This window comes from Rhinolophus ferrumequinum, chromosome 2 (assembly GCF_004115265.2).
Source record: "Rhinolophus ferrumequinum isolate MPI-CBG mRhiFer1 chromosome 2, mRhiFer1_v1.p, whole genome shotgun sequence".
Taxonomy (NCBI): Eukaryota; Metazoa; Chordata; class Mammalia; order Chiroptera; family Rhinolophidae; genus Rhinolophus; species Rhinolophus ferrumequinum.
In genome coordinates, this window is record NC_046285.1 from 64,292,341 (window position 1) to 64,317,676 (window position 25,336).

The 25,336-nt window shown below is 36.9% G+C and overlaps 1 protein-coding gene across 16 annotated transcripts in view; it reads left to right on the forward strand.

Annotated features, from left to right (window-relative positions):
* PEX5L (peroxisomal biogenesis factor 5 like) overlaps positions 1–25,336 on the forward strand; it is a 197,442-nt gene that overhangs the window by 144,249 nt on the left and 27,857 nt on the right. For all 16 annotated transcript variants that reach the window (XM_033089381.1, XM_033089353.1, XM_033089417.1 and 13 more), the window contains one exon: positions 7,880–7,975. In XM_033089381.1, coding sequence (XP_032945272.1) covers positions 7,880–7,975 — 96 coding nt within the window. The remainder of the gene's footprint in view (positions 1–7,879; positions 7,976–25,336) is intronic.

The following is a 25,336-nucleotide window of genomic DNA, read 5'->3' on the forward strand; positions in this document are numbered from 1 at the left end:
CGTTTGGGCAGCAAAGGGAGACTTGGCACAGGTGGGCTGTTCTACATGGAGCCAGAGGGGACAGAGGATCAGCTGGGGTCCTCAGTTGCCATGGAAACCCACAATGCGTGTATCTTGTTATTGCCATGACTGCTACTCTCCTGCTGGTCGTCTGATTTCATCCCACCATATTGTCCTACCACTTACCCCCCGTGTGCCTTTAAGCAAACACAGTGTGTTTTGGAAAATTTCTTTGAAATTCCTGATATTGTCCTCCAAAACATAACTTAAAATGCACTGTAACAGTTTGCTGTCTAGATAAATCCTAGCAAATCCTTTTAAAGGGTTACCAATTATTTGTAAAGCATTTACCCCTTAATTTAAAAAAAAAGAAAACAACACAAAAAACATTGCATGTTGACTTACTAAGACTTGCCTAAACTAAGGAAATTCATAATCTCCTAGTTTTAATTCCAGCCTATGGTTAAGTAAATTTCATGAATTTAGGATTTAATCATCTAAAATACTAAGTCACTCAAATGGAGCAGCGAGGTAATAGACTACTTATTTGGAATAAAAGACAGAAAGATGTTTTTACTGTTAGAAGCATACTGCTCTTAAATATATGACCTCTTTAAATAGATAAAATAATGAAAGTAGTATAAAAATCCAACTTAGAACTGACTTGCAAACCATTCAGGTAGATGATTTCAGCTCACCAAAACTTGCTACTGCTCTACTGTCACTCAGATGATTCACAGGAAAATCAAAGAGATGTTTTCTCCACTCTCAAGCCAATATAAATTATCTTAGACTGAACAGGTGAGGAATTATTTGCAAACCTTGTTTAAAAATCATATTTCAGGATCACAGAGAACATGGAAGTTCACAATGAGAAGAATTTTTATGTTAGCTCATTTTCTTTTCAAGATTGGGAAAATGAAAAACATAGTCTAGTCTCTTCCAAATAGTGTTTTGAATACACTAATCAGATTGGCAAGAGATTATAATAAATCATATGATCTCTATATATTTAAGAATAAAGTTTCTTAACCCTTAATCAAATGGAGTAATTCATATTCCCTGGAGTTGTTTAAAGAAATCATGCAATCTGAAAAATTAGAAAACATTTGAAGAGTTGAAGAAAAACACAGAAAGTAATGGTGTAAAATTAGCTTTTCTATAAATGGGTTGAGGCAAAAGAAGAACGAATCCAACTTCTGCTGGAGAGGGATGGTTCAAGCATTTCTTTTTCAAGTCTGGCCACTGGCAGGAGTCCAGAGCAGGCTCTGGCCAACCTAAGTTGGATTGCACAAGAATGTGTGGCAGCTAGGCTCTCTAATATTTAGTCACAATCACGTAACTCTGACTTTGGCACAGCAAATGCTTCATTCCACACAGTCATAATTCCATCAAGTTGGCAGTATCCCAAAAACCACAACAATTTAAACTTTAAGATAAAAGCTCACATAGGTTTTCTAAATTTTAAAGGAGTGATGTAAAAGGAAATGCATGTTAATAGCCGTGCTTTATTACCTACTTTATGTGTGTGATCTGAAACATCTCTAATCTATTATTTGAAATGCTTACAATAATCTTGAAAATTAATATTATCCCCATTTCTCAGGTGAGAAATGCATCTTAGAGAGCAGAAGTAATTTTCCCAAGGTGACATCAGCCAAGGACGAGAGGGGCCAACAATTGAACCATCCCCATCAGCTTCTAAAGCCTTGTTCTTAACCACACACCACCTGGTATCAGCCACATCAAGCTTATCCACCTGAGAGAATTCACAAACCATCGCTTTCCCTCCCCATTGCAAGCCTTGATTATTACTTATATTTATAGGGTTAATATTAAAGTGATATTAAAGAATATTTATCACTTTCTTCCAGAAACTTTGTAAGATAAATTAAGATTGTCATCTGATCTGAGGATATACACAATTTTGTGCCTCCCTCTGCCAAATGCATTCTCTATCTCTTACTTTTAGAAATGTTGATGGCTTCCATTTCATTTCATTTCCTTTCAATTCAATAAATGTGATTGAATGTCCACTATTCGTAAAGCCATAGCAAGGCAGTGGAAAAGTTAGAGGAGTTTGACTATAAGAAGTATCAAGACCATTATGTCTAATAGAAACAATAATACACTATAAATATAGTTTTGCATTTTGGGAGAGAGTACCGGAGCCACATCAACATTCCTTTTCCCCTCCTGGAAATTCACAGTGAGCTACCAGTGAGGAATGAAGCAAGCAAAGATGGAAGGGAAGAAACAAGAAAAGAAGGTAAAAAGGCAAGGACGGAAGGAAGGCAAGAAGGAAGGAAAGAAATCTGCAAGATCATTTTCAGCATAGTGGGAAATCTGTACATAGTAGGTACTCAACAAATACTTGTTGAAGTAAAAAAAATAAAAGAACACTAACTAAAAGGAGAAACAATAAATGCTTGTCAAATTTAACAATGTGGAAGTAGCAGCTAATGGTTAGAGGATAGAAAAAACTTTTTTTTAATTTTTTATTCTTGATCATTTTTGAAGCTAGCTTCAAAACACTTTTTAGTAATGTGTGATAATAGACTCTCCTTCTCTGTTCAAAATTAGCACTGATTTGCCCTTATGTTCAACAACAGGATTTCATAGGTGGATGGAGATGGGAACTATATGCTGCCAAGATAACAAAAGCCAAGTTTTATTGAGCACTTACTATGTACTGAGCTGTGTGTGTGTGTGTGTGTGTGTGTGTGTGTGTGTGTGTGTGTGTGTGTGTGTTTACATGAATTACTATACTCAATCCTTATACGGATTCTTTAAGTGAATATACACTTTGAAGATGAGAATGCTGAGGATTAGAGAGATTAAGTAATTTATCCAAGGTCACCAGTTTGTAGTAACCAGTAAACCAGGATTTGGCCCCAGGCAGTCTGATCAGAGATTATGCTTTTAACAACTGTTATATTGACACCCAAGTTCTGCTAGTTGTTATATTTTCCTTTTCTACAGTTAAGCAGATCGCATTTCCCCTTCCATTTCTTTTGAAAAGATACTGAGTTTTTACAAAATGCACTTTGTTGGGAGATCTCTGGCAATAACGTAAAGCCATTCATGAGAAGTTATGAATGACTGGCGTTAAGGTTAGCCAAAGAAGTTATGCGAGGAAAATCACAGCCACAAATCCGGTCATTTTCAAACCATAGAACAATCAACATTCAGAACAGTCAACAGTTGGAGGAACTAAATGCTTTCTTCTTTGGAGAGTGTAATACCATCAAGTCCAAACAAAGCTTAAACCAACTAAAATGCTCTTTTTAAAGCCAAGGCCCTTCCAGGAGGTTGCTGTAACTGTGAAGCATTTTCCAAAATCATGCAAAGAAGGAAAGGAATCTACGTCTGAGTACATTGGTGAACTTCAGAGTTCCACCTACATGCACAGAGTATCACCAGCTAGAGTAGAAGTCCTTGTAGTGGGGTCCCTAGACCAGCCAGATCAGCGTCACTTGGGAGCTTGTAAGAAATGCAGATTCTGAGGCCCAATACCTACTGAATCGGAAACCCTAGGGGTGGGACCCAGCAATGTGTGTTTGAACCAGACCTCCAGCTGTCCCTGATGCCCTAAAACCTGAGAACTGCTGACATAACCATTGGGCTACCACACAGCTGCACCTCAAACTTAGGGGTGTAATAGTCTTGTTTACCATTCCTCTCATTAAATACTAAGCAATATCTGCAGTTTACAAGCATTACATATTTATATGTTTTTCTGTGTCACATGTTTGCCTATAATGAAATTAGATGTAAAAAGGAAAAAAAAACAAAAGTCTTGGTTGAAAAGAAGGCTGCACTTTATTGCGTTGTAACCTGTATTTCATCCTCCATCCTAAACGAGCATGTCTGAGCACACTGCTGAGTTGCTGAAAAGTTTCAGAAGCTTTAGTTGCCTACTAATCTCATCTTGAAAACTGCCTCTGTTTACATGCAGTATTTACCTGTATTTTATGATGTTTATCTCATGCTTCTCTGGGAAAAAAATTAATGTCTTTAAAATAAGAGGTGGGTTATACTTGTAATTATACAAAGTAATGATCTAAGGCCTTTCTAACTACGTGGAAAATAGCACTTACCTAAAAGTAATTGCACTAGCAAAATAAAATTTCACTTGCACAGTAAAACTCTATTCATATTTTCTGTTTTAAGTGGTAAAGAGAATATGAACTGTAAGTCTAGAATCCTGAGAGAGAGAAATTTTCCTCTTTATCCTGATAGATGGTGCCCTTTATAGTCTCTGATTCATAACCCACTTGGGTCATGAAACATTCATGAAGGGAAGCTGGTGCCAGTAATGGAGCCCAGTTAGGTCAGGCTTCCCAGGAAAGACAGATCGCATTTCACCGATGAAAAGTGCCTCTAACTATAAAAGGAGATGGCTTGGGACAAAAATATTAATACTTTCTTTTTCTTTACCTAATGTTATTCATGACTCATTCGTGACATTAGTTTACGAACACATGAAGTTGATTGCTTACCATGTATCCACATTTTAAAATTCACTTGTTTGTTTATTTCATTAATGAGGGAACCAGCAGAAAGTCAAAAGAGTTGGTTCCAAAAGCAAAGGAACAGAGATTTATATAGCCAGTTGGGAAATAAATGCCAAAATAAGTTTGCCAAGTTAGATATGAGATTGGTTAACATTCTACAAGACAATAAGATCATATCACCTTTGGGGTTAACATCTCTACCAGGCTGAACTACCCTAAAAACTTACCAATTTTAAAAGGTTGTAACCATCTGCACCTTTATATTTGTTAATCAAATATATCGTGACCCAAGAGTGTCAGAGGAGGGTTGTAGTGGGCTGAATGGTGGCCAGCAAAACGATAGGTCTCCAACCTAATCCCGGGAACGTGTGATAGTTCATTTCACTTATGTTTTTGGATCCTATTCCCTCCCTGCCCCAATTGTCTGGTTTAGGAGCAGGTAGTAGCTTCCATGGGCCCAGAGAATAAGGGAAAATGCTTGTGCATGGTTGTCGTTGAACCCAGCCATCTGAGAGCAAGGCACTCGTGCCTAAACAGGCCCCAAGGTGCCCTCATTGCCCCCTTCTTTTCACATCAGGCACTGCTCCAGAGGCCTCACCCCTGAGGTGCTCACAGGCCTTGCTGTTTACTAGGCACCTCACTAGGGCATCCTGCAGCCATTCCGCACCCCAAAACCAGGGCTTTGCTAGCGCAGACTTCTGCCACTCCAGAAACAGGGTCAAAAATCCCCTCTCAAACTCCTATAAGCTCTCCTTAGCCTTCTGGATTGGCCAGAAAACCTTGACTGAGAATATATAGTTACCTCTGGGAGGATGGGAGAGAAATACCTTTAATCCATTCATTCATCTGTTCCCTGACAGCACATGTTCCACATATGTTTATTGATGATTTATGCAGCACCTACTATTTGCAAGAGATACCAAGGGCATCACAGTAAATACATCAAGGAGGAAAAAACATAATGTTTCAATAAGTTAACCTTCCACCTTCATTAAAGCAAAACACAGTCTAAGACTGTTGTTTGTGCTCGGAAGAGTTTATATTAATTACTTCATTATTGTTTTTCAGCCCAGAATATTCATGAAGGGTTCTTGGTTGACTCCTTCCAACCACGCAAGAACCTCTGAGAGACAGCTTTTCTATATTCTGCACCTTCCTAAAATGGCCAGTGGAACACAGCCTCCCATGAGAGGCAGGATAGGACAGCGGTTATGAGTGTGCCCTGAAGAACAAGCCCTACCACTTCCCAGCTGTGAGGCGTTGAGCACGTCTATGAAGTGCTCTGTGCCTCAGTGTCAGGGAGTTGATGATAATACCTACGTCACAGGTTGTTGAAAGGCAAAATGACTTATAGTACCTAAAGGACTTAGAGCAGCATCTGGCATGTAGTGAGCCCCGGTATTACTACTGTGTAATAATAAAAGAAGGGGGTCGGGGCCCTCTTGAGGACCCGTGATGGTGGAGAAAGAATGAAAAGCAGCTGAGCTGTATAGATGGTAAATGCTGGGTGAAAAGCAAAGTTTTGCTACAGAACAGTGGTTTTCAAATCATGACTGTTTTCCAAATCACCAGAGGAGCTTTTCAAACATTTAATGCCCAGGCCCCACACTCAGAGTTTTATTTCATTGGTCTGGGGAGGGGCCCAGGCCTGGTCAAGTAATTCTCATCGAAGTCAGGATTGACCATTCCTGCAGGAGAGCAATCTGTGGGCCAAGGAGCTGCCCCCAACCTGAAATAAAGGAGGTGGGGGGACTTCGTTCTACAAGCCCCTCTCCTCCTACTTCCCAAGTTCTAGCTGCCTTATCAGTGCAATCCACCATCCTGCAGCCTGTCTGTAGGCCTTCTTGGGGCATGAATCACTTGCCGGGCCCTAGGCGAGGTACAGGGCAGGACAAAAGTTACCAGACCAAAATTCTACCCACAAAGATCCCACAGTGGAGCAGGAAGATAGACAAGAAAACAAGCAATTGCATGGAGAAAAAATGGGAAACACTGAAAGTTCATGGAGAGAGTTCTGCACAAACTACAATAGATAGTACTTACTAGGAAATCCCTGAGAGGAGTGACGCAGATATGTAAGTACTACCGTGTTTCCCCAAAAATAAGACCTCGCTGGACAATCAGCTCTAATGCGTCTTTTGGAGCAAAAATTAATATAAGACCTGGTATTATATTATTATATTACATTGTATTATATTACATTGTATTATATTATATTGTATTATATTATTATATTATATTGTGTTACATTATATTATATTATATTATATTATATTATATTATATTATATTATATTATATTATATTATATACCTGGTCTTCTAGTAAAATAAGACTGGGTCTTATGTTAATTTTTGCTCCAAAAGACGCGTTAGAGCTGATTGTCCGGCTGGGTCTTATTTTCAGGGAAACAGGGTAATTGTGGAGACTCTCCAAGATAGATTGTTAAGTAGAAAAAAAAGAAAGCTACAGAACAGCATATCATGTACATGTTTCAAAAAAAATTTTGGAACACATTACAATATTCTATCTATGTAAATATATATGTAACCACAAAAAAAAGGTCTAGATGTACACCTCTTATTTTTTCTGTAATCAATTTTTTTCAAAAAGAATATTCATTGTTTATGAAATTAAAAATTAATAACATTTTTTTAAAAAGTCCAGTAGACTTTTTGGGGGATTTTCTGGAAATATTTGCATTCAGCTAAGATGTGTATCACATTGCCTGTTAATTGTGACAAAGCAATTGGCATTATCAGATATGATTTTATCTAAGAGGCTATTATTTAACAGAGAGCAATGTTCTGAGGAAACGGGACATGAGACAAATGTGTGCCAATAGAGGGAAGGCAAAGGAAAGAGAATTCAGCATGAGGATCTGCTTTATATCTAAGGAGTAAGACCTAGCTGCCACCTTTCATCTTCACAGCTTTCACAGTTGTATCTGAGGCTGGTCCTTCCCAGCTGGTCCAAGCTGAAAGCTCAAGTATCAATTTCTATGCCTAGTCTTCTAACGGAGAGTTTCCATCCTAACTGCATATTAAAATCATATGGGGAGGCTTACTAAAATATCAATACCTGGTACCAAGATCAATTAAAGTAAGATCTTTGGGAAGTTGGGCCTGGGTGTTGGTTCTAATATGACCAGGGCTGAGACCCACTGTTAGAAGAATTATTCATATGTGTGCACAAACATTTTGTTTGGCACCATTCCAGTTTGGGCAACATCATGCTTGCAGAGTATTCCAAAAATGCTATCAGTTGCAGGTGCTGCTTAAACTCTAGGAGAAAGGAAAAACATTTGTCCTTTTGTAATATATGATTCCAATATTATAACGCCATGCGTTTGGTTTATTTCAGGCGCGACTGACCAAAGAACAGCGCTGGGGAAGTGCATTACTTTCCAGAAACCACTCCTTAGAAGAAGAATTTGAAAGGGCAAAAGCAGCAGTGGAGGTAACCTTTTTGAAAAATTGGTTTTTTGTTTCATGTTGCTCAGAGTGGAATTCAAAAAAATCAAAATTCGGTAGGATACACATGAAATGGGTCTTACTTTGTAGACTTGAAATAACCGTGAGTAATTGTTAGAATGAGGCCTGTTACCAGAGAACTTGAGTTTCCACCAGGCTGACTGCTAAATGTTCTGTGATGGATTAGTAGGGACTGTCTGGAGTCCTGGGTCAGAAAGAACTTGTGCGCCCCTTCTGGGTTCTTCAATGAACCTATGCTATGCCTTTGCTATGCCTTTGTGTGAGGTCAACGTTCATGCCTGACATGTTTATCTCTGTAGCATCTACACAATGTCTGAAACACAGAAGGTCTTGCTCCCCCAGAAATATTATACATTTTTTCTAACTTAAAAGGCATGGCTGAGATAGTCCAGACAATGGTGGGCCTGTCTTGACATGAGCCACAATTTTTTACTGTTAAGAGTATCCAAAACAATGACAATGTTGATAAATCAAATGGAATACTTAATTTGAACATTAATTTCCTTATTTTACCTTCTAATGAGAAAGAAATAAAGAGGAGGGGGAGAGGAAGGCAAAAAGAGAGAAGGAAAGGAAGCCAAAAGAAATCAGTCTTTGCAGGTTTTTATTCATATTCTTTCTGGTCAGAATCGCAGAGTGCATCACAGATGCCATCTGCGATACTCAGCAGAGCTTTGCTAGATCTTCTCCGAGAGGAGGTTGTCACCGAACCCACGTAGAAACTTGTCAGGGTCTCCATGTCTATTACTGACATGAAATCTTAAAATTTAAAAAGTATTCCTGTAATATGGTTCATTTATGTGGCTGTCTTACCACTAGAATTTGGAGGAAATTATTATACTATGAGCAGTCTTTCACTAACTCCATACTTGAAGTGCAATTAAATCATAATTGCAATTTATTAAAAGTATTCTTTATATTCTAGGAAATATTCCCAGCCATAATTTCATATCATCATCTGGAAACCCAGTAAGAGAACACTTTTATCACAGTACAATCCACCCAGTTTCTTTTTTTAATTTTAAACTTAAAAAAAGAATTAATACATATTTAGTGCTCTTGAACATGATCAACAGATATATTTGTGAGACCGCAATGTCCAACCGCATGGAGCCTATACTTCAATTTATCTCAAATGTAGATTTTTTTCCACACTTAAAAGCTAATTTAAATTTATCTTTTGAACTCCTACTGTATATAGCACACTGAATTAGCACTAAAGAGAAGATTATTTAGAACCAGAGACTCTTGTGTCCGTAAAGACATTAGAATTTATCTGGTCCCATTTAAAATGAGAAAGACAATGGGTTCACACTCAAAAAACTTAATTTCAAAGTAACTTTTCAACAAGACAAAAATTGTCTATCTATCTATCTATCTATCTATCTATCCATCTGATGTTTAGATATAGACATATAGATATAGATACTCACAAAATAATTTAATCTTAGTTTGGGTAGAGACCTTTAGTGTCATCTATCCAAACCGGCCACACAAAACAATCTTTTTCTATTCAAACATACTTAACAAATTATTTATTCAAACATATCCAGTTTCTATTTGAACACTTCCAATTAGAGGCAACTCAGCTCTTTTTGAGAAAATCTACATATTTCAGTTTTGGATACTCCTAACTATTAAAAAGCTCTTCCCTGCATTATGCTGAAATTGTCCTACCAGCAACTTCGTTTTGCATCGTCTTGTCTTTGCCCTCTCTGGAACAAGGCATTATTAGTTGAATCCCTTCTCCACATGATATCTACCTCACTCCTCAAGGACTTATCTTCTCCTGGCTTCTTCTTATCTTTCCTGGGAATTGAGAGACCTCCGTTGTTATTCCAACTTGTCACTAATGACTAAAAGACAACGTACATCTCATTAACAATATAAGTCTCAGTTTCCACACCTCTAGGAGGCTCTAAGTTACTTCAAGTAGTCATTCATTCAAAAATCATTACTGGCTGCCTACAGGTACTACAGGTACTAGAGATAAAGAAATGAGCCACACTTTATTAGCATGGACCACAGGACCAACTTGGACAAATCACTTGCTATTTTAGTTCCCTCATTTGTAAGAAGAGGGGATTGGATTTCTATTAAACTAAAACTCTATGAATATTAAGTACAGAATTCCTAGCAAATCAGACAATTACAAGCAAATTTGCTCAGCTGGAAGCCTAGAACCGAGAAGCTTCCCTAGGGAATGAGGGAGGATGATGCTGACCAGAAGGGATGACAGGTGTGGAGAACAGTCTGGTGGTAAATCAGACCTCAAAACTGCACACGTACATGGACTATTTACATCCTGACATTATTCTTATCCAGGTTATCATCTAAATGCATAGTAGAAGACATAAAAAAATGCATCAGTCTTAGAAATATATATGCCCTTGACCCAGCCATGTCCTAGAATTTATCCTAGAGACATAATGATGAAAGTTGGCAATATTTTATCTGTAGACTTGTTTTAAGTAGGGAAAATTTGGAAAATAGCCTAAGTGTAGACTAACTTATATGTCTACAGTAAAAATGCTATTTAACCATTAAAGTCAGGATATGTGACTTTAAAAATTAGGTCATAAAAGGTACTGTGGCCTCTTCCTTGCTTTCTCTCTTGGATCATTTGCTCTGAGGGAAACCCAGTTTCCATATCATGAAGACCCTTAGCAGGTAAGGAACCAAGTCCTTCTACCAAGAGGCAGCACAGACCTGGGTTCTCATGTCAACAGCCACATGAGTAAGCCATCTTGTAAGTGGATCCCTCAGACCCAGTTGAGCCTTGAGATGACTGCAGCCCTAGCTAGCAACTTAATTCCAACTTCATGAGAGACTCCAAGTCTGAACCACCCAACTAAGCTGCTCCCAAATTCTTGACCCTCAGAAACTGTATGTAATGGTAAATGTTTGATTCTTAAGTTGCCATGTGTTGGATAACTTGCTAAGCAGATAGGTAACTATGGCATTATTCTACTCCTCTCAAAATTCAGCCTGGTTCTACTCCACTACTCTCTTCCCCATCTCCATCCTTGACACATTTCAATACTAAAAAAATGGGAAGATTACCCTTTTAGCACAGAAACAAGGTACTCGTTCATCCTAGACTGTAATTTTCAAACTACTCCCACTCTCATTTCTACTGATCCTAAGCTTATCTTCTCTAATCCCTAAGGGAGAATGAAAAAAGACCTCTTTGTGACAGCCCATGTTCCTTAAGGGCACATTCATCCCTTCACCAAGGATCTGGTCAGGGACTTAACTTTTCTTCTTCATAGCACTGAGACCTCTCTTCATGATAAGCCTCACTGAAAGCTCCTTCCCAACTTTCCATTTCTATGTCCTTTCTCAAAGGACACAGCCCTCAAGGTAAGTACTCTTCAAGCTGCAGGCTAACTTTGCTTCCAGCAGCACTTTATGAAAAATCACAAGCAAATTGGTAATTACTGTTTAAGAACATGGATACTGAGAGTTTAATGCCAAGTAGTAATTCCTTGTTCTTGAAATATGGGTGACCTTCTTTGTCTCTCTTTAAATTTCAACCAGGAGATGTCATATTCAAAACAACATAATAGCTAAACCCAGCTCTAGTGACATACGCTTAAAAATTCTTTTCATATAGAAATTTTGTTTCACCAGAAGTTAATCTCAGGGTATATACCGTAGATCTGATAGGCACCTCAGAAATATTAAATGATCGAAGGAAATTGGAGACCATTCTGGAACTGCTTTTATTAATATGGTATTATGTAAGAAACTGCTAACTTGGATGCTTTCCTACCAAGATCATCTATCTCCACCACACCCTCATATTTCCTTTTGCTTTCTGTGACAGTGTCACCTCTTCGTGGTAGGTGGAAAAGATTAATGGATTAAACACTGCTTAAATCATTCTTATTTGGATTCAATATCCAAAACAGTGAAGATCTTCTGAAAATATTTTTTGGGAAATATTGAAGGAATCTCGAGATTAACTGCTAAAGATACAGATTTCCTAAAGCTTATAATGCCATGTTAGCAAATATGCTTCCCCTGTCAAATTGTAGATAGATCACATGTAGATTCGATGTGTTGTGCATTCATTGGGAAAGCGGCAAAAGTTCCTTTGTTCTTATATTGATTTGATTTCTTTCCATTTTAAACAAATAAAATTTGATTTCAAAAAACAATATGAAGCATAGATAAGAATTATTGCAGAATGACTTGTGATAAACCCTCATAGGTGATATGGATGAAAGATAGAGGTGTAAAACAGTCTTAAATAAATTTATTTATACACACACACGCATACACACTCAAGTTTTGCATCATTACTCAGGACTTACAGAGTCTATCCTGAGCCCATTTGGTTCTCAGGCTGAAGGCAGAAATCAAGAAAGATGGGGCCTCATGCTGTGTGTCCATTGAAGGAAGGGGATAAAAAGGCAGAGATGTGGCCCAGTATCTCATGTATATATACATATACATATGTATCATATATATATATACATATATACATACACACACACACACACACACACACACACACACACACACTATAAGGAATTGGCTCACATGATTACAGAGGTTGAGAAGTCCCACAATCTGCCATCTGTAAGCTGGAGACAGGAAAGCTGGTGGGGTAGTTCCAGCCCAAATCCAAAGGTCTGAGGACAGGAGAAAACCAATGTCCCAGCTCAAAAAGGCAGGCAAAGAGAATGAATTTTCCTTTCCTCTGCCTTTTTGTTCTATTCAGACCCTCAACGGATTAGATGGTGCACACCTACATTGAAGAGTGCCATCTGCTTTACTCAGTCTAGATGCTAAGCTCATCTAGATACACTCTGCCAGACACACACAGAAATAATGTGTAGCCAAATATCTGGGTGCTCCATGACCCAGTCAAGTTGACACATAAAATTAACCATCATAGATCTTAATAACATTTCCAGAGGTCCCCAGTCTTCTCTGGTACTGTGCCGTGAGCGATGTCAGATGTCATTAGTGTTTGGGCCCCCTACCAGGGATTCACAGAGAAGGGGCTGAGATGCAGAGATACTTGGGACCTGCCCAAGCACACACTGCTGATTGGTGTCAGGTCGAACTAGAAGCCACATTTGCACATTCTCTTACTGCTGTTGATAGAGGGAGGAACTTCTGAATGCGATATTAAGAATTCCTTGAACTTGGAATTTGGTCTGGAGATGTATTTTCTTTCATCAGATTTCATCTTACATCAGATTTCTTTCTTTAATGTATCAATTTTAATTTATGTTAAATTTTAATTTATTTTAATTTATATTAAAATCACTTGGTATTGTTTGAAATACACATCAACCCCTAACAAAGGCAGCTACCTTTACTGGACTAAAAGGGCTGGAAGCATGGAAAGAGAGTAAATAAAAGGCAGAGTGGTATTAAAACATAGCTGGAAATTGTCAACACCATACATGAGCCCATTCAAATAATTGGAGCAGAATTTGATTTCCTGTGAAAAGCTGAACTGCGTTATGAAGTCTGAGAATAAAAAATTTACAGGGATAGACTATCTTAGTTATCTTGTCTCCAAAGGGTAAAAACAGATAGATAAAAAAAATAACATCAAGTCAAGCCCAAAAATCAAATTATTAAGGTTATTAAATACCATTTGCTTCCTTCAGCAAAAAGCTTGGGGAATTATAGAAAAGGGATGAGCAATCAAATATTCTATTTCTGTGTCCTGCACGTCTCTGAAGGGAAAATGCAAACAACTACCGGATTGACTGCTTGATCTGATTACAGAAGGAAAGTAGATAGATTACTCTATCTTTAATCCTAAATGTGAAAACAGATTTGATTTTCACCGAGTAAGTCGGACCAATCTGAGCGTGTTTTCCCAGCTAACTGAGGTGTGTTACTGTGATGGTAACAGGGTGTTTACTGAAGCTATTTATGTCGTCCCCAATGTAAAGAGCATACTTCTGAGAAAGCCACGTGAGAAGCTTAGCACTTCCTGGTCTAAGTCATCCCTTATCACTCCTTTGGTCTTCTAAAGATAAGTCTTCCTTTTCAAAATGAGCTGTTTTTTGTTTTTTGGAGTTTTTTTTTTAATGCTAAAAGCATTTGCTCTGTATCTATGGTGAATAGACATTGAATTGTGAGCCTTAGATTAAAAAGTCACCTCATCAATTAGGTTTTAGGTTTAACTGGCCAGGTGGCAATAATACAATGTGGTCTTCAAAACTGGAATTATTTCCTTTATTAGTGAAGTTTGATTTTATGGATCCACCAAATCACAGGGATTTTTGGATCAAACATAAAGTTATACTCCATTCAAAATAATAGCTGTGCATCCTTCAGCTTGCCTCGGATGGGTGAGAACACACACACACACAGACCTAAATTTATCTATTTACACAGATAAATTTAGGTGGAGGCACTGACTTATTCAGGCAAGGATCCCGAGCGTGATGGAAGTGAAGTGGTTACCTGAGTGTGATTCATGCAGCTTCTCCCTCTAGCTTCCTCTGGAGTTCCTATTATGGGTGCACAGCTGTGGGTGACACTAACTCCACAAGGCAAGCCTTTCACGGTTGGGCTTTTACGTCAGGACTTACACAGTCTCTCCTGAGCCCATTTGGTTCTCAGGCTAAATGCAGAAATCAGGAAAGATGGGCTCTCATGCTGTGTGTCCACTGAAGAAAGGGGAGAAAAAGGCAGAGATGTGACCCATACCCCCAGGACCATCTGTCCCTCTAGCTCCCCAGCTTTCCAAAAAGCCTACTGCCATTCTCACAGGGAAGTCCCTAACTGATAAAAATTTAAAAGTACATATGGACTTTGAGAAAAGAGTAGGAGGAAATTCAAAGGTGAGATTGAGAGATTAATTTTCATTGGCAATTTCAATGCTTTTCTTATATTATCTAATATAATGATACTGTATTGATTCCATAAACATAAAATAAGTTGTTTGATTTTTTTCTTTTTCTTTTCTTAAAACATGCCCTGTGTAATAGATCAAGGTCAGGAGACTTGGACTTTCATTCTCCTCTGCCACTCACTGTCCTGACAGGCTTGGGAAACTCCCTTTTGCTTTCTGGGCCTCAGTTTCTTCATCTGTCACATGAGACCGTGAGAGTAGATCCATGGTACCCTAATTTATCTGCCAATTGGAAATACCTGGGGAGCTTCCGAAACTCCTGATGCCTGCATCCCACCTCCAGAGATGGTGATTTCATTGGCCCTGGCTGTGGCCTGGGCCTCGGGATACTGCAAAGCCCCCCAGGGGATTTGGTGTGCAGACATTTGCAAACCTCTGGATTCAATGACTTTTAAGGCTGTTCCAGTCTGTAAGTGTATGATTCTTCACTTTTGCCTAAGGCCATCCCTGAGTATTAGTTCTGTTTTTAGCAATTGCTAAAAAAAAAAAAAAAAATTCCAAAACTTTCCTAGATGGCCCATTTCAATGCCTTGCAATTATTTCAATCACAGTATATTGTATATTTATATCTAATGTAAATTCCTGCTGCAACAAGTTAAGCCATGGTGGGAAAAGAGAACATCTTGTCATGACTGGATTGGTTGTTGAATTCCCTTTATGAACTTACATCACCAGCTTAGTCGTTTTTCACTCCTCACTAAATTCTCTCATTACCACACCTTCACCTAACAAGTTCCTTGTCAAGTGTCTCATAGAAATGCAAGATTTCTTATTACCATATTGCCCGAAGTACATTGTCCAGTTTCTGTCAAAATCATTTCTACATCTGTGTTCTGTGAAGTTCTTACGGAGAGTATAGTTTTAATTCTTTAATGTTTTTCATTGCTTTCCTTAGCCTTCTTCCCAGATTTGCTCTACCATTCATCAGTGTTTTTCTCCCTTTGTTAGTATATTTATTGAAGTTAACAGATTTCAACAAAACTAATTACAAGGACATGTCACAAGGCATATTCTAGGCAGATGCTCAAGGTGCAACTAAAAGACTGAAAATACTATCCCATTTACAAAAATGGTTTTATTCCACACCGAAACAATATGGTTTGACACTTTACATTTGTACCAGGATTCAGAAGGAAGAATGACATGAATACCAGCCCTCTTTTTAAATTTGTCTTAAGTAGATTTAGGTTTTAGCTGTTAATGCTAAATGTGTTGTTTGTATATTTATGACCATGTAATTTGAACCTTTTTGACATCTTGCTCTATCCATTCACCTGCAAATGAAAGTAAAAGCAGTTACCAGTCCTGGTTCCAGAACTCTGGTTCCAGCGAACTGATGAAATCTGACCTGCCTAGAGGGGCTTGGTGTCACGTCTGTGTTTTAGCAGCAACAGGCAAGAATGCAGCAGCTTTGAAAAGTTTTGCGTCTTTGCTAAACATGAGATTGACTGGGCAGCATTGTGAGCCAGCTGGATTATTCCAGTTCTCCATGATTTTTACAGGATCTTTGAAATATTTTCAAAAGAACAGGAACACTTTACGTAAAGCCACTGAACTATGCTGACTGCTAGCAAACCTTTATGACGTGACTTGAACCATGCTGTTTGCCTTTATCTCTTTGACACCAGTGATGTCTAAACTGTTTACCTGCGATGAAATGATTAAGTTTCTAAGGCCCTGTCAAAGGAGGCTTCTCATGTATAAAATAGGGATGTAATACGTCCGGAATGCAAGGCAACTTCTGCGTCAGTACAATAAGCATGAAGGGAGAGCTCTGAGATGTTTTGCCGCCTTTGTTCTGTGGGGTTTGGTAAACTAACCAGAAACTTGCTCATGGAATTGAAGGGTAATACATAACCAAGGGGCAGCATTTTATAGTTGCTTAGGAAGTTGAATTGATCCTCACAAATGCATTTATTTATTTGTTTAAAAAGCATTGCACTTGTTAAGTGACTAGTATTGGCACACCCTACAGTAGGTAATAGAGATTCGGAAATCAGAGATATCATCCTTGCCCTCAGCAGGCTCCAAATCTGGTAGAAGATAAAGATAATTATGAATCTTAATGCAACATAACAGGTGCTCCTGATCAGTAAGCTCCTGATCCTCTGAGTGCATATTGAAGGGGAACTCGCTCTGCTTGTCAGGCAATGAGGTTTCCCAAGGACAGTTGGAAGAGGGCGTGGGAACAGAAGGGGGGAGGCGTTCGAAGCAGAGGGAAGAAAACATGCAATTGCATGGAGACATAGAGGAATGTCGGGTGCATTTGAGGACCTGCAGGTATCATTGGTTCTGGTTAGAATGTTGGGTAGAGATGGAGGAGTGGTGGGAGATGAGAAAAAGAGGCAATGCAGAGAAGGCAGAAGCCAGGCCATTTGTGCTTTCCTTCAGCAGTGTCTATGGAATGTGTACTGTGTGCCAAGCAATGAGTTGTTAGATACTGGTTTGCTGCCACTTCACTATTTGTCCCCAGTCTCCTTTTCTGGTTCCTCCACTTGGGTCTATCTTCTCAATATTACAGAGTCCCAGGACACAGTCCTTGCTCCTCCTTTCTTCTCCACCTACATTTTCTCATTAGGCATATCTTTCGGTCCTTTGTATTTAAATATTCACTATACTTAGATGGCTCTCATTCTGATTTTTCAAGCTTGACCTTTCCCCAGAGATCCCGACTTGAATATCCAATTGCCTACTGAGGGTGCCATTTGGGTTCTAATATGTCTAACATGTCTAAAACTGAACTCTTGATTTCCCATCCCAAACCAGTCCCTACGCCAGTTCAGCAACAGCACTACAATCTGCTTAGAACAAAACCCTGAAAGATGCCCTTCCTTTCCCTGCATCCTCACGGCCAATCCAGCAGGAGATCCTGTTGGAACGATGTCTAAATTAAAGGCGTCCAACCACATCTATTATCTCCCCTGCTCGCACCTTCCTCCATACCAGCAGCACCCCTAGACCAAACCACTGCCACAGCTTCCTACCTGTCTCCCAGCTTCCAGTCTTGCTCCCCTAGAGAACTCCAAGTTCTTTTCTCAGAGAATACATCGGATCCTATTACTACCCTGCCAACAATGACAGTTAAAATCTGCCAATAGTTTCCCATCACAAATAAAATGAAACCCAAAGTTCTTACTTCTAGTCCATGAGACATGATCTGGCCTTGTTATTACTCCCTCTCGTCCTTTCTCCCCACCTCATAGGACAGCCCAGCCACACTGGTTTCTCTGGCCCTTCATCCCATTTCTGTATTCTGTGCCTAGAATGCTCTTACCTAGGTTGTTTAGATCTTAGTTCACATGGCATCCCCTTTAAGAGGTCTTTCTTGATTATCTTTTTCCATACTTGCCCTATATAATTATTTCTTACAATGCTAACAACTCCTTGAAATTATATGATTCATTTATTTATGTATTGTTTGTTATTTATCTACTTCCACCAGACTGGAAAGTCCATGAAACTAGGGTCTTTGTCTTGGTCACTGTACCTCCACTCTCTAGAATGGCGCACAGATATATAATCATAAACTGAGCTCAGTGCAAATAAAGGAAAAGTACAGAAGTTAAGTGAGCTTACATTGCATTGAGAAGTGGAATTCAACCTTTGCTGAATGTACCTAAGGAATCCTATTTATTCTGTTCAGTATAAGACTTTAGCACAATAGTGCTGTTCATACACTAGTATAATTTGATAGTCTAGCACTCATTTGGACATTTCTACTCTATTTTCTTTAGGAAAACTTGACCAAGTGGCAATGTTCATGATTTTGCAAAAGCTTGACTGAAGGATGTGTCCCATTTATATTTTTAATGTAATTTTGAACTAAAGAACACACGTATCATCACCATTTGAAAACCAAGATGCAGAATTATAGTATATTCAAAGAAAAAAAAAACAGCACAAAAGCCTAGGAACAATTAAGTCTTTACTCAAAAACCATTCATTTATGTCAATTGCTTTTTAATCTACACCTGATTTTGTAAACAAATTTGAATAAGCTGGAAACTGAAAATTTTCCTGAGTATTTATTTATCATCGAAGCTTTATGTTTCCTTACCTGAAGGTCAAAGGAAAAGGAAAATCATAGCATCACATGATCATATATCACCTGCCAGAATGAATCGCTACCTCTTCTACCAGAAAGAGTAGATTTTCTCTTCTCAAAGAAGAAAGCCTCTTCTTTCAACAAAATTATTGAATTCTAGATTTGCTGATTAGTTTAGAGACTATGGTTTCCATAACAACCAATACCTTTAGCAACCTGTGTTGGAAACTTCTTTCTCCTTAAAAGCCTGTCATTAGAGAGCAAGCTACATCAAAACACTGAGGGGGTGGGGAAAATAATACTTTAAAAGAGAAAATTTATATAGTATTCTGTTCCAGTGAAATGAATCAATACTTTGTTTAAATGATTTATTTTTCAAATCCCTTATTTTGAGATATCTTTATTTGTTGCTATCCTACGTTACCGTATTAAGCATTTATTAGGTGTCAAGTCTGTGCTAACGTTTGCACATATGCTATCTCACTTAATTCTCAAAGTCATTCTAAGTGTTAAATAGTAGCAATCCATTTGCAGATGAAGAAATTACCCAAAGGCCGCTGTAACACATTAACAGGCAGCAACAGTTCAGGTTTCAAACCCAAATCTTGCAGCTCCAAGGACAGTGATTTTTCTATACATAATGTTGCCTTCTCCAGAGATTTTAAGTAAAATTTCCCAAGTCTAATAAACATGAGTGGAGCAGAATCTAAATATTTTAATTCCCAGTGAAACTTACACAAATTATCAGCTTCAAGAAGAGGAACAGTAAACACTTCTTTAAGAAAAGCTATAGAAAAGATCTCCGTTATTCTTTAATACACTTGAAGTTGGATTCAGGTGTTTTAAGGAGCTTTCAATATGTTGAGCCAACCCTAGTCCATCTAAGTTAAATGCAATTTAAGGGAAATTTAATTTTCTGAACTCTGAATTTTATGTCTTTGAATTTAACCTGCTCTTAATTCCTTTGTCTCAATAATTATTATTAAAATAAGCAAAGAAACAAAATATGGATGGAAAAAAAATCTTTATCAGTACTGGATAATAGGAGTGGATGCCACTAAAGTGCCAGAAACTTTGAAGAATTTCTAAAAATATTCTAAGATTATTCTTGAAAGAAAACACTCATAATGTCTTTACTAACAATCTATGTCTAAAAACTTGATTTTTTTTTTTAGCAAAACACTAGAAGGTCAAGTAGAAGTGGAAAGGAGTAAAAAATAAATAATCTCTCACCTTAAATAAAAGAATTAAATATTATATTTGTTACTGATTCAGTAGAGAAATAAAAGGTCAAAATTGTTTTTAATTGAATGTTAACTGCTAATACAACAAAAATTAATGTACTGCTTTCAAATTAACAAAGGACAAAAAGAAAGAGAAAAAGCTTATCAATATAGCAAATGGTAGTGGAAAAGAGCCAAAGTAAGTCCTCTTACTTCAATTTTCACAATAAATATGGATGAGTTTAATTCTTCTATTAGAAAGCAAAGATACTCTCACAGTTTCAAAAATAAAATACAATTAAATGTTTTGAAAAGAAATACAAACCAACAAAATTATACAAAAAACAAAATTAAAAAGTTAAAATTACACAAAAAAATTAATAATGAAATGTGCAAACCTATACTAGATGCATTACTCGATAAAGTAGAATTCAAACCAAAAAAGATTAAATGGAATAAGGGACAGTTTATATTGATTATAAGTAAATTTTACATTGAAGACAAAATAATTATAAATCTTCATGCTTTGAATATATAACCAAAACATAGAAAATAAAAAGTTAGAAGTACAAAGAAAGTTCTGCAATATGGTAGACGAGGTACCTTACAATTCATCTTCTATAAAAATTAATATTTAAATACAGATATTAAATATAAATATTAAATATTAAAACCATCTCTTGAAAGAGAGTAAAAGAAGCCCTCAGAGGCAAAAATAATAAGTTTGACCATAAATTCAGAGTATAAGCAAGCACTAATACTAGCAGCTGCCCTAAACTATCTGCTAATACTATTTAACTGCAGCTGTGGATTTTAAGTTAAATAGCTGAAAATTAACAAAATTTTGGGCCCAAACAAAGTGGGGAGCTAAGTCTTTAAAAAGCCAGGGACTTGAGGGCCATACGTCTATGAGGAATAAAGTTGTAGGGTGGGGGGAATGCGTATCAGCTATTTATAATAGATGAAGATGGATTAACAGACCAGAAACTTTGAAGAATTCTAAAAAATATACAGGATTGGGCAGAGGAGTTTCCTAAGAGAATGTGGAATAATAAGCAGAGTCCATGCAGGTTGGACTGTAATTTATACAGCCTGAGTGGTCCTAAAAGTATCAAGCTAAGAATTCAATTTAAAGCAGTCCCTGCGGTAGTACCTTCAGCTGCCTGCCAAACATGCATGCATATATACATGAACACACACACACACACACACGTGCATACATAGACACAATAAGTAAACACACACAAACGTAAACACACACATACATAAACACACACTAACACATATATACATATGTATATTAAAACATGCATAAATATACACATGTATGCATAAACACTTGCACATTCTCCCTAAAATGATGCTTTTCAAACTAAGCCTTAACAAATTTCACAGATACATTTCCAAAAATATGTAAGCTCAAAATCAGATATTTCACTAACACATAAGAAAGAAAACTATGAGTAAGAGTCAGCAGAAACAACAGACAGATCGTACCTCAAAGACTTGAGAATTATCAGACATAGAATATAAAAGAAGAATGTTTCATATATTTAAATAAATAAATAAAAGAGGGATTGAAAGTACAGTAAAGGACAAATGACTGTTAATAGTAACTGAGCAAACTTAGAAAAAGTAGAACTGTTAGAAAAAATATGATAATGATTGGAATTAGAGTCTAAACTTTTGTGTTGTTCAGGAGGAGAATAATTATAGTTATTAACTTTGGGCTTTTGTTAAATATGCACATTAAATTTTTAAGAGTAACCACAAAACTTATAGATATAGAATATATGACTTCCAATCTATTAAAGAATTAAGGAATTAAGAAAAAAACCTTAATCATTCTAAAAGAAGGCAGTAAAGTAGAAAAATACTTTTAAAGGTAGGACAAATAGAAAGCGCAAATAAGATGGAGAAATAAATCTAGATATATCAGTTATTGTGAAAATTATCCTATCGCTCCAATTAAATTACAAAGATTAACTGACTAGATTTAAAATAAAACTAATTCTAAGCTGTTTATAAAAGACACACTTAGAACATAAGGACACAAAAAGTCTGAAAGAAAATTCATGGAAAAAATATACCAGGCAAACTATCACCAAAAAAAAGGTGACAGAGCTATTAGTATCCAGTTAAAAAAAAAACAGAAAAAACTTAAGGCACAAAGCATTACAAAAGGCAAAAAGGACTTGTAACTAATATAAAGAGTTCAAGTCACAGAAAGATAAAACCATTCCAAACTGTATACAACTAAAAACATACACTCAAAATATATAAAGCAAAAATGGACAAAACTACAAGAAGAAATGAATAAATCTGTCATCATAATGCTTATTTTAATAGGCCTCTTAAAGAAATTGATATCATGTAGAAAGAGATCAGTAAAGATACAGAAGATGTAATCTAGTGGGTACATATAAAATGCTGTGCACAACATTTGCAGACTATATATTCCTTGCAAGCACACCTTACCAAATTTGATCATGCTGTACAGCAAGTCTCAACACATCTCAATAGATTTGTTTCATGTAAATCATGTAAATCATGACCACAATGCAAAACTCCATATATTAATCGTTTAAAACACTCTTCAGAATAACTCATGGCCTCAAAAAATGGAAATACCATACCATAAAAAATGGAAATTAAATGATAATACTCAGTACTAGTGGAAGAAAAGACTTGTTAAATATTTCTGAAAGGCAATTTCACAATATATATCAAAAACTTAAAAATGTTTGTCCCAACAATTCCTTAATAATCCTCAAGAAATAATCACATTAATAAAGATACATGGCCAAGGATATTTGATGCAAATTTTTACAATAGCAATAATAGAAAGTGAAATGTATTAAGATAAATCTTTATAATGGGATACTACAGGGTCATTAAAATGATGTAATAGTTGTATATTTATTGACATGTAAATATGGCCGTAATAAAATGTTAAACAACCACATGAACAGTAAGGTTCCATTTTCACAAGTAAACAATGAAATAATTATAATAGCTAACATTTATTGAGCATGATTATATTCCAGCTACTCTGCTAAATATTTTATAAGTATTATGAAAATTACTCTTCACAATTACCCTGTAAGGTAAGTATTTTTAACTCCTTTTTAGAAATAAGAAAATTGGAACTCAGAAAAGGAAGCACCTGGCCTAAGACTGAGAGTTCATGAGTAATCATTTTTTATATGTAAATATAGGGGGAAAGCCTAAAATAAGATATACCAAAGTGCTTCCGGTTATTATATGTAGGTAGTAAAATTAATAGGGTTATTTTTCTTCTTGTTCATTTGGGTTTTTTTTCCCAATTTGTCTACAAGGAAAGAGTATTACATAACTTTTTTAAAAATTTAAGTATTTTATTTTTATAATCAAACCAGAAACAAATACTTAAATGAAATAAAAGCCCTTGTCCTCTCCTATTTTGAATGAGTTTTAGAAAGTCTCCAAAATACATTCTCAACATCCACTTAGGTCTAGTTTGAAAGATTCGGGTGATTCCTAATTTAAATATGTTTTAATTCCTCTACTCTCTGCCATCTGGACAGTTAATAAGCTGTGGGGAGTTCCCCATATGAAAACAGCATGTTTGTAGTTTATTGTCATTAAATACTTAGTTAAAATGTGGGACTACAATTATCTCTGAAAACAACCTTTTAATTATTTAAATACCATGACAGCACAGCTTACATGCAACAACTGACCTTTATTTTTCTCTTGAGTCAGCAATGTTCTTCAGATTCTAAATATCCTTTAAAAAAAATAAATCATAAGCTCTGTCTCCAAGAAGGAAAAAATAGCCTCTAATGCATTTTTGTCCTCACAGAACAGGGTTGCTTTTGCTCAGCTAGTTAACAGCATCCATGACTGACTGATATATTGTGTAGCATCTCTTTGGACGGTTAAATCATACAAGAAAAGTGTTTTTATAAAAATAAAAAAGAAACAATCGATGCCACCTGACTCAGGTATAACCCTCCACAGTTTGCAGAAAATTTTGGAAATGAAAAAAATTTATTTGATTTTTGCTGAGATTAAACTCTATGGAGTGGCGCCACCAGGACAAGAGTCCACGTCTTCTGACTTCTGACCAGAATATTTTTCAGCATCTCAAAAAATTCCTGCCAGGTGACTGTGAGTTCCTTGAGGAATCAAGGGTTTAATACATGTTGAATTTCTTTAAACTATACAACCTAATCTCTGCCTTTTTTCCATAGACAGACTTCTCAATTTATCTATTTAAGAACCAAAATTGCCAAGAAAAATACATTCTTATATCCAGATTCTAAGAAATCATTTCAAATGAAGCATAGTTCTCTAAACATGAGCTATAAGAGGACATAGGCCATTAAACATCTACCCAATTTTTTTCTGGACTAATTTGATGATAATGGAATAGAAAAACACAGATGGGAGTTAGGAGGACCTATGTTCAAATCTCAGTTCTGCAGTATGAGCCATTTTCCTTGGGAAAGTTATTTAATCGTTGCGACATCAACTTCCTCTTTTATACAAATGTAAAGAATGCACATAAGCCCATTTGAGGAATCAAATGAAATTGAGTGCCAGAAAGGGCACATCTCGATAAGCTCAGAAAAGCATTCATTCACGGCAGGTATTTGGTGGGCACGCATCATGCACTAGGACACTTGGCTATCATTTGATTTAATGGGCAGAACTTGATAGAGTGAGAGCAAATGAAAACTTTCTCTTCTACTGCCCATTTGTGAGCCAATTTTAAACTAGCCTCTGACTGACATCATAGGTTGGTCCCTTATATTAGTTCCAATGGCTGTTATAAAAACAGTACCACAAAATGGGTTGCTAAAACAAAAGAAATTTATTTTCTCACTGTCTGGACGCTGGAAGTCTGAAATTAAGCTCTTGGCAAGGCCATGCTCTCTCCAAATCCTCTAGGGAAGGATCCTTCCTTGCCTCTTCCAGCTTCTGGTGGCCCCAGCGGTTCCTGGGCTGTGGCAGCATCGCTCCAATCTCTCTTCCGCCTTCACCTGGCCGCCTTCCCTCTGTGTCTGTGTCCAAATTCCCTTCTTACAAGGACACCAGTGATACTAGATTAAGGGGCCACTGGAAGAATCTCCTCTGAACTTGATTACATCTACAAAGACCCTATTTTTATTTTTTTAATTT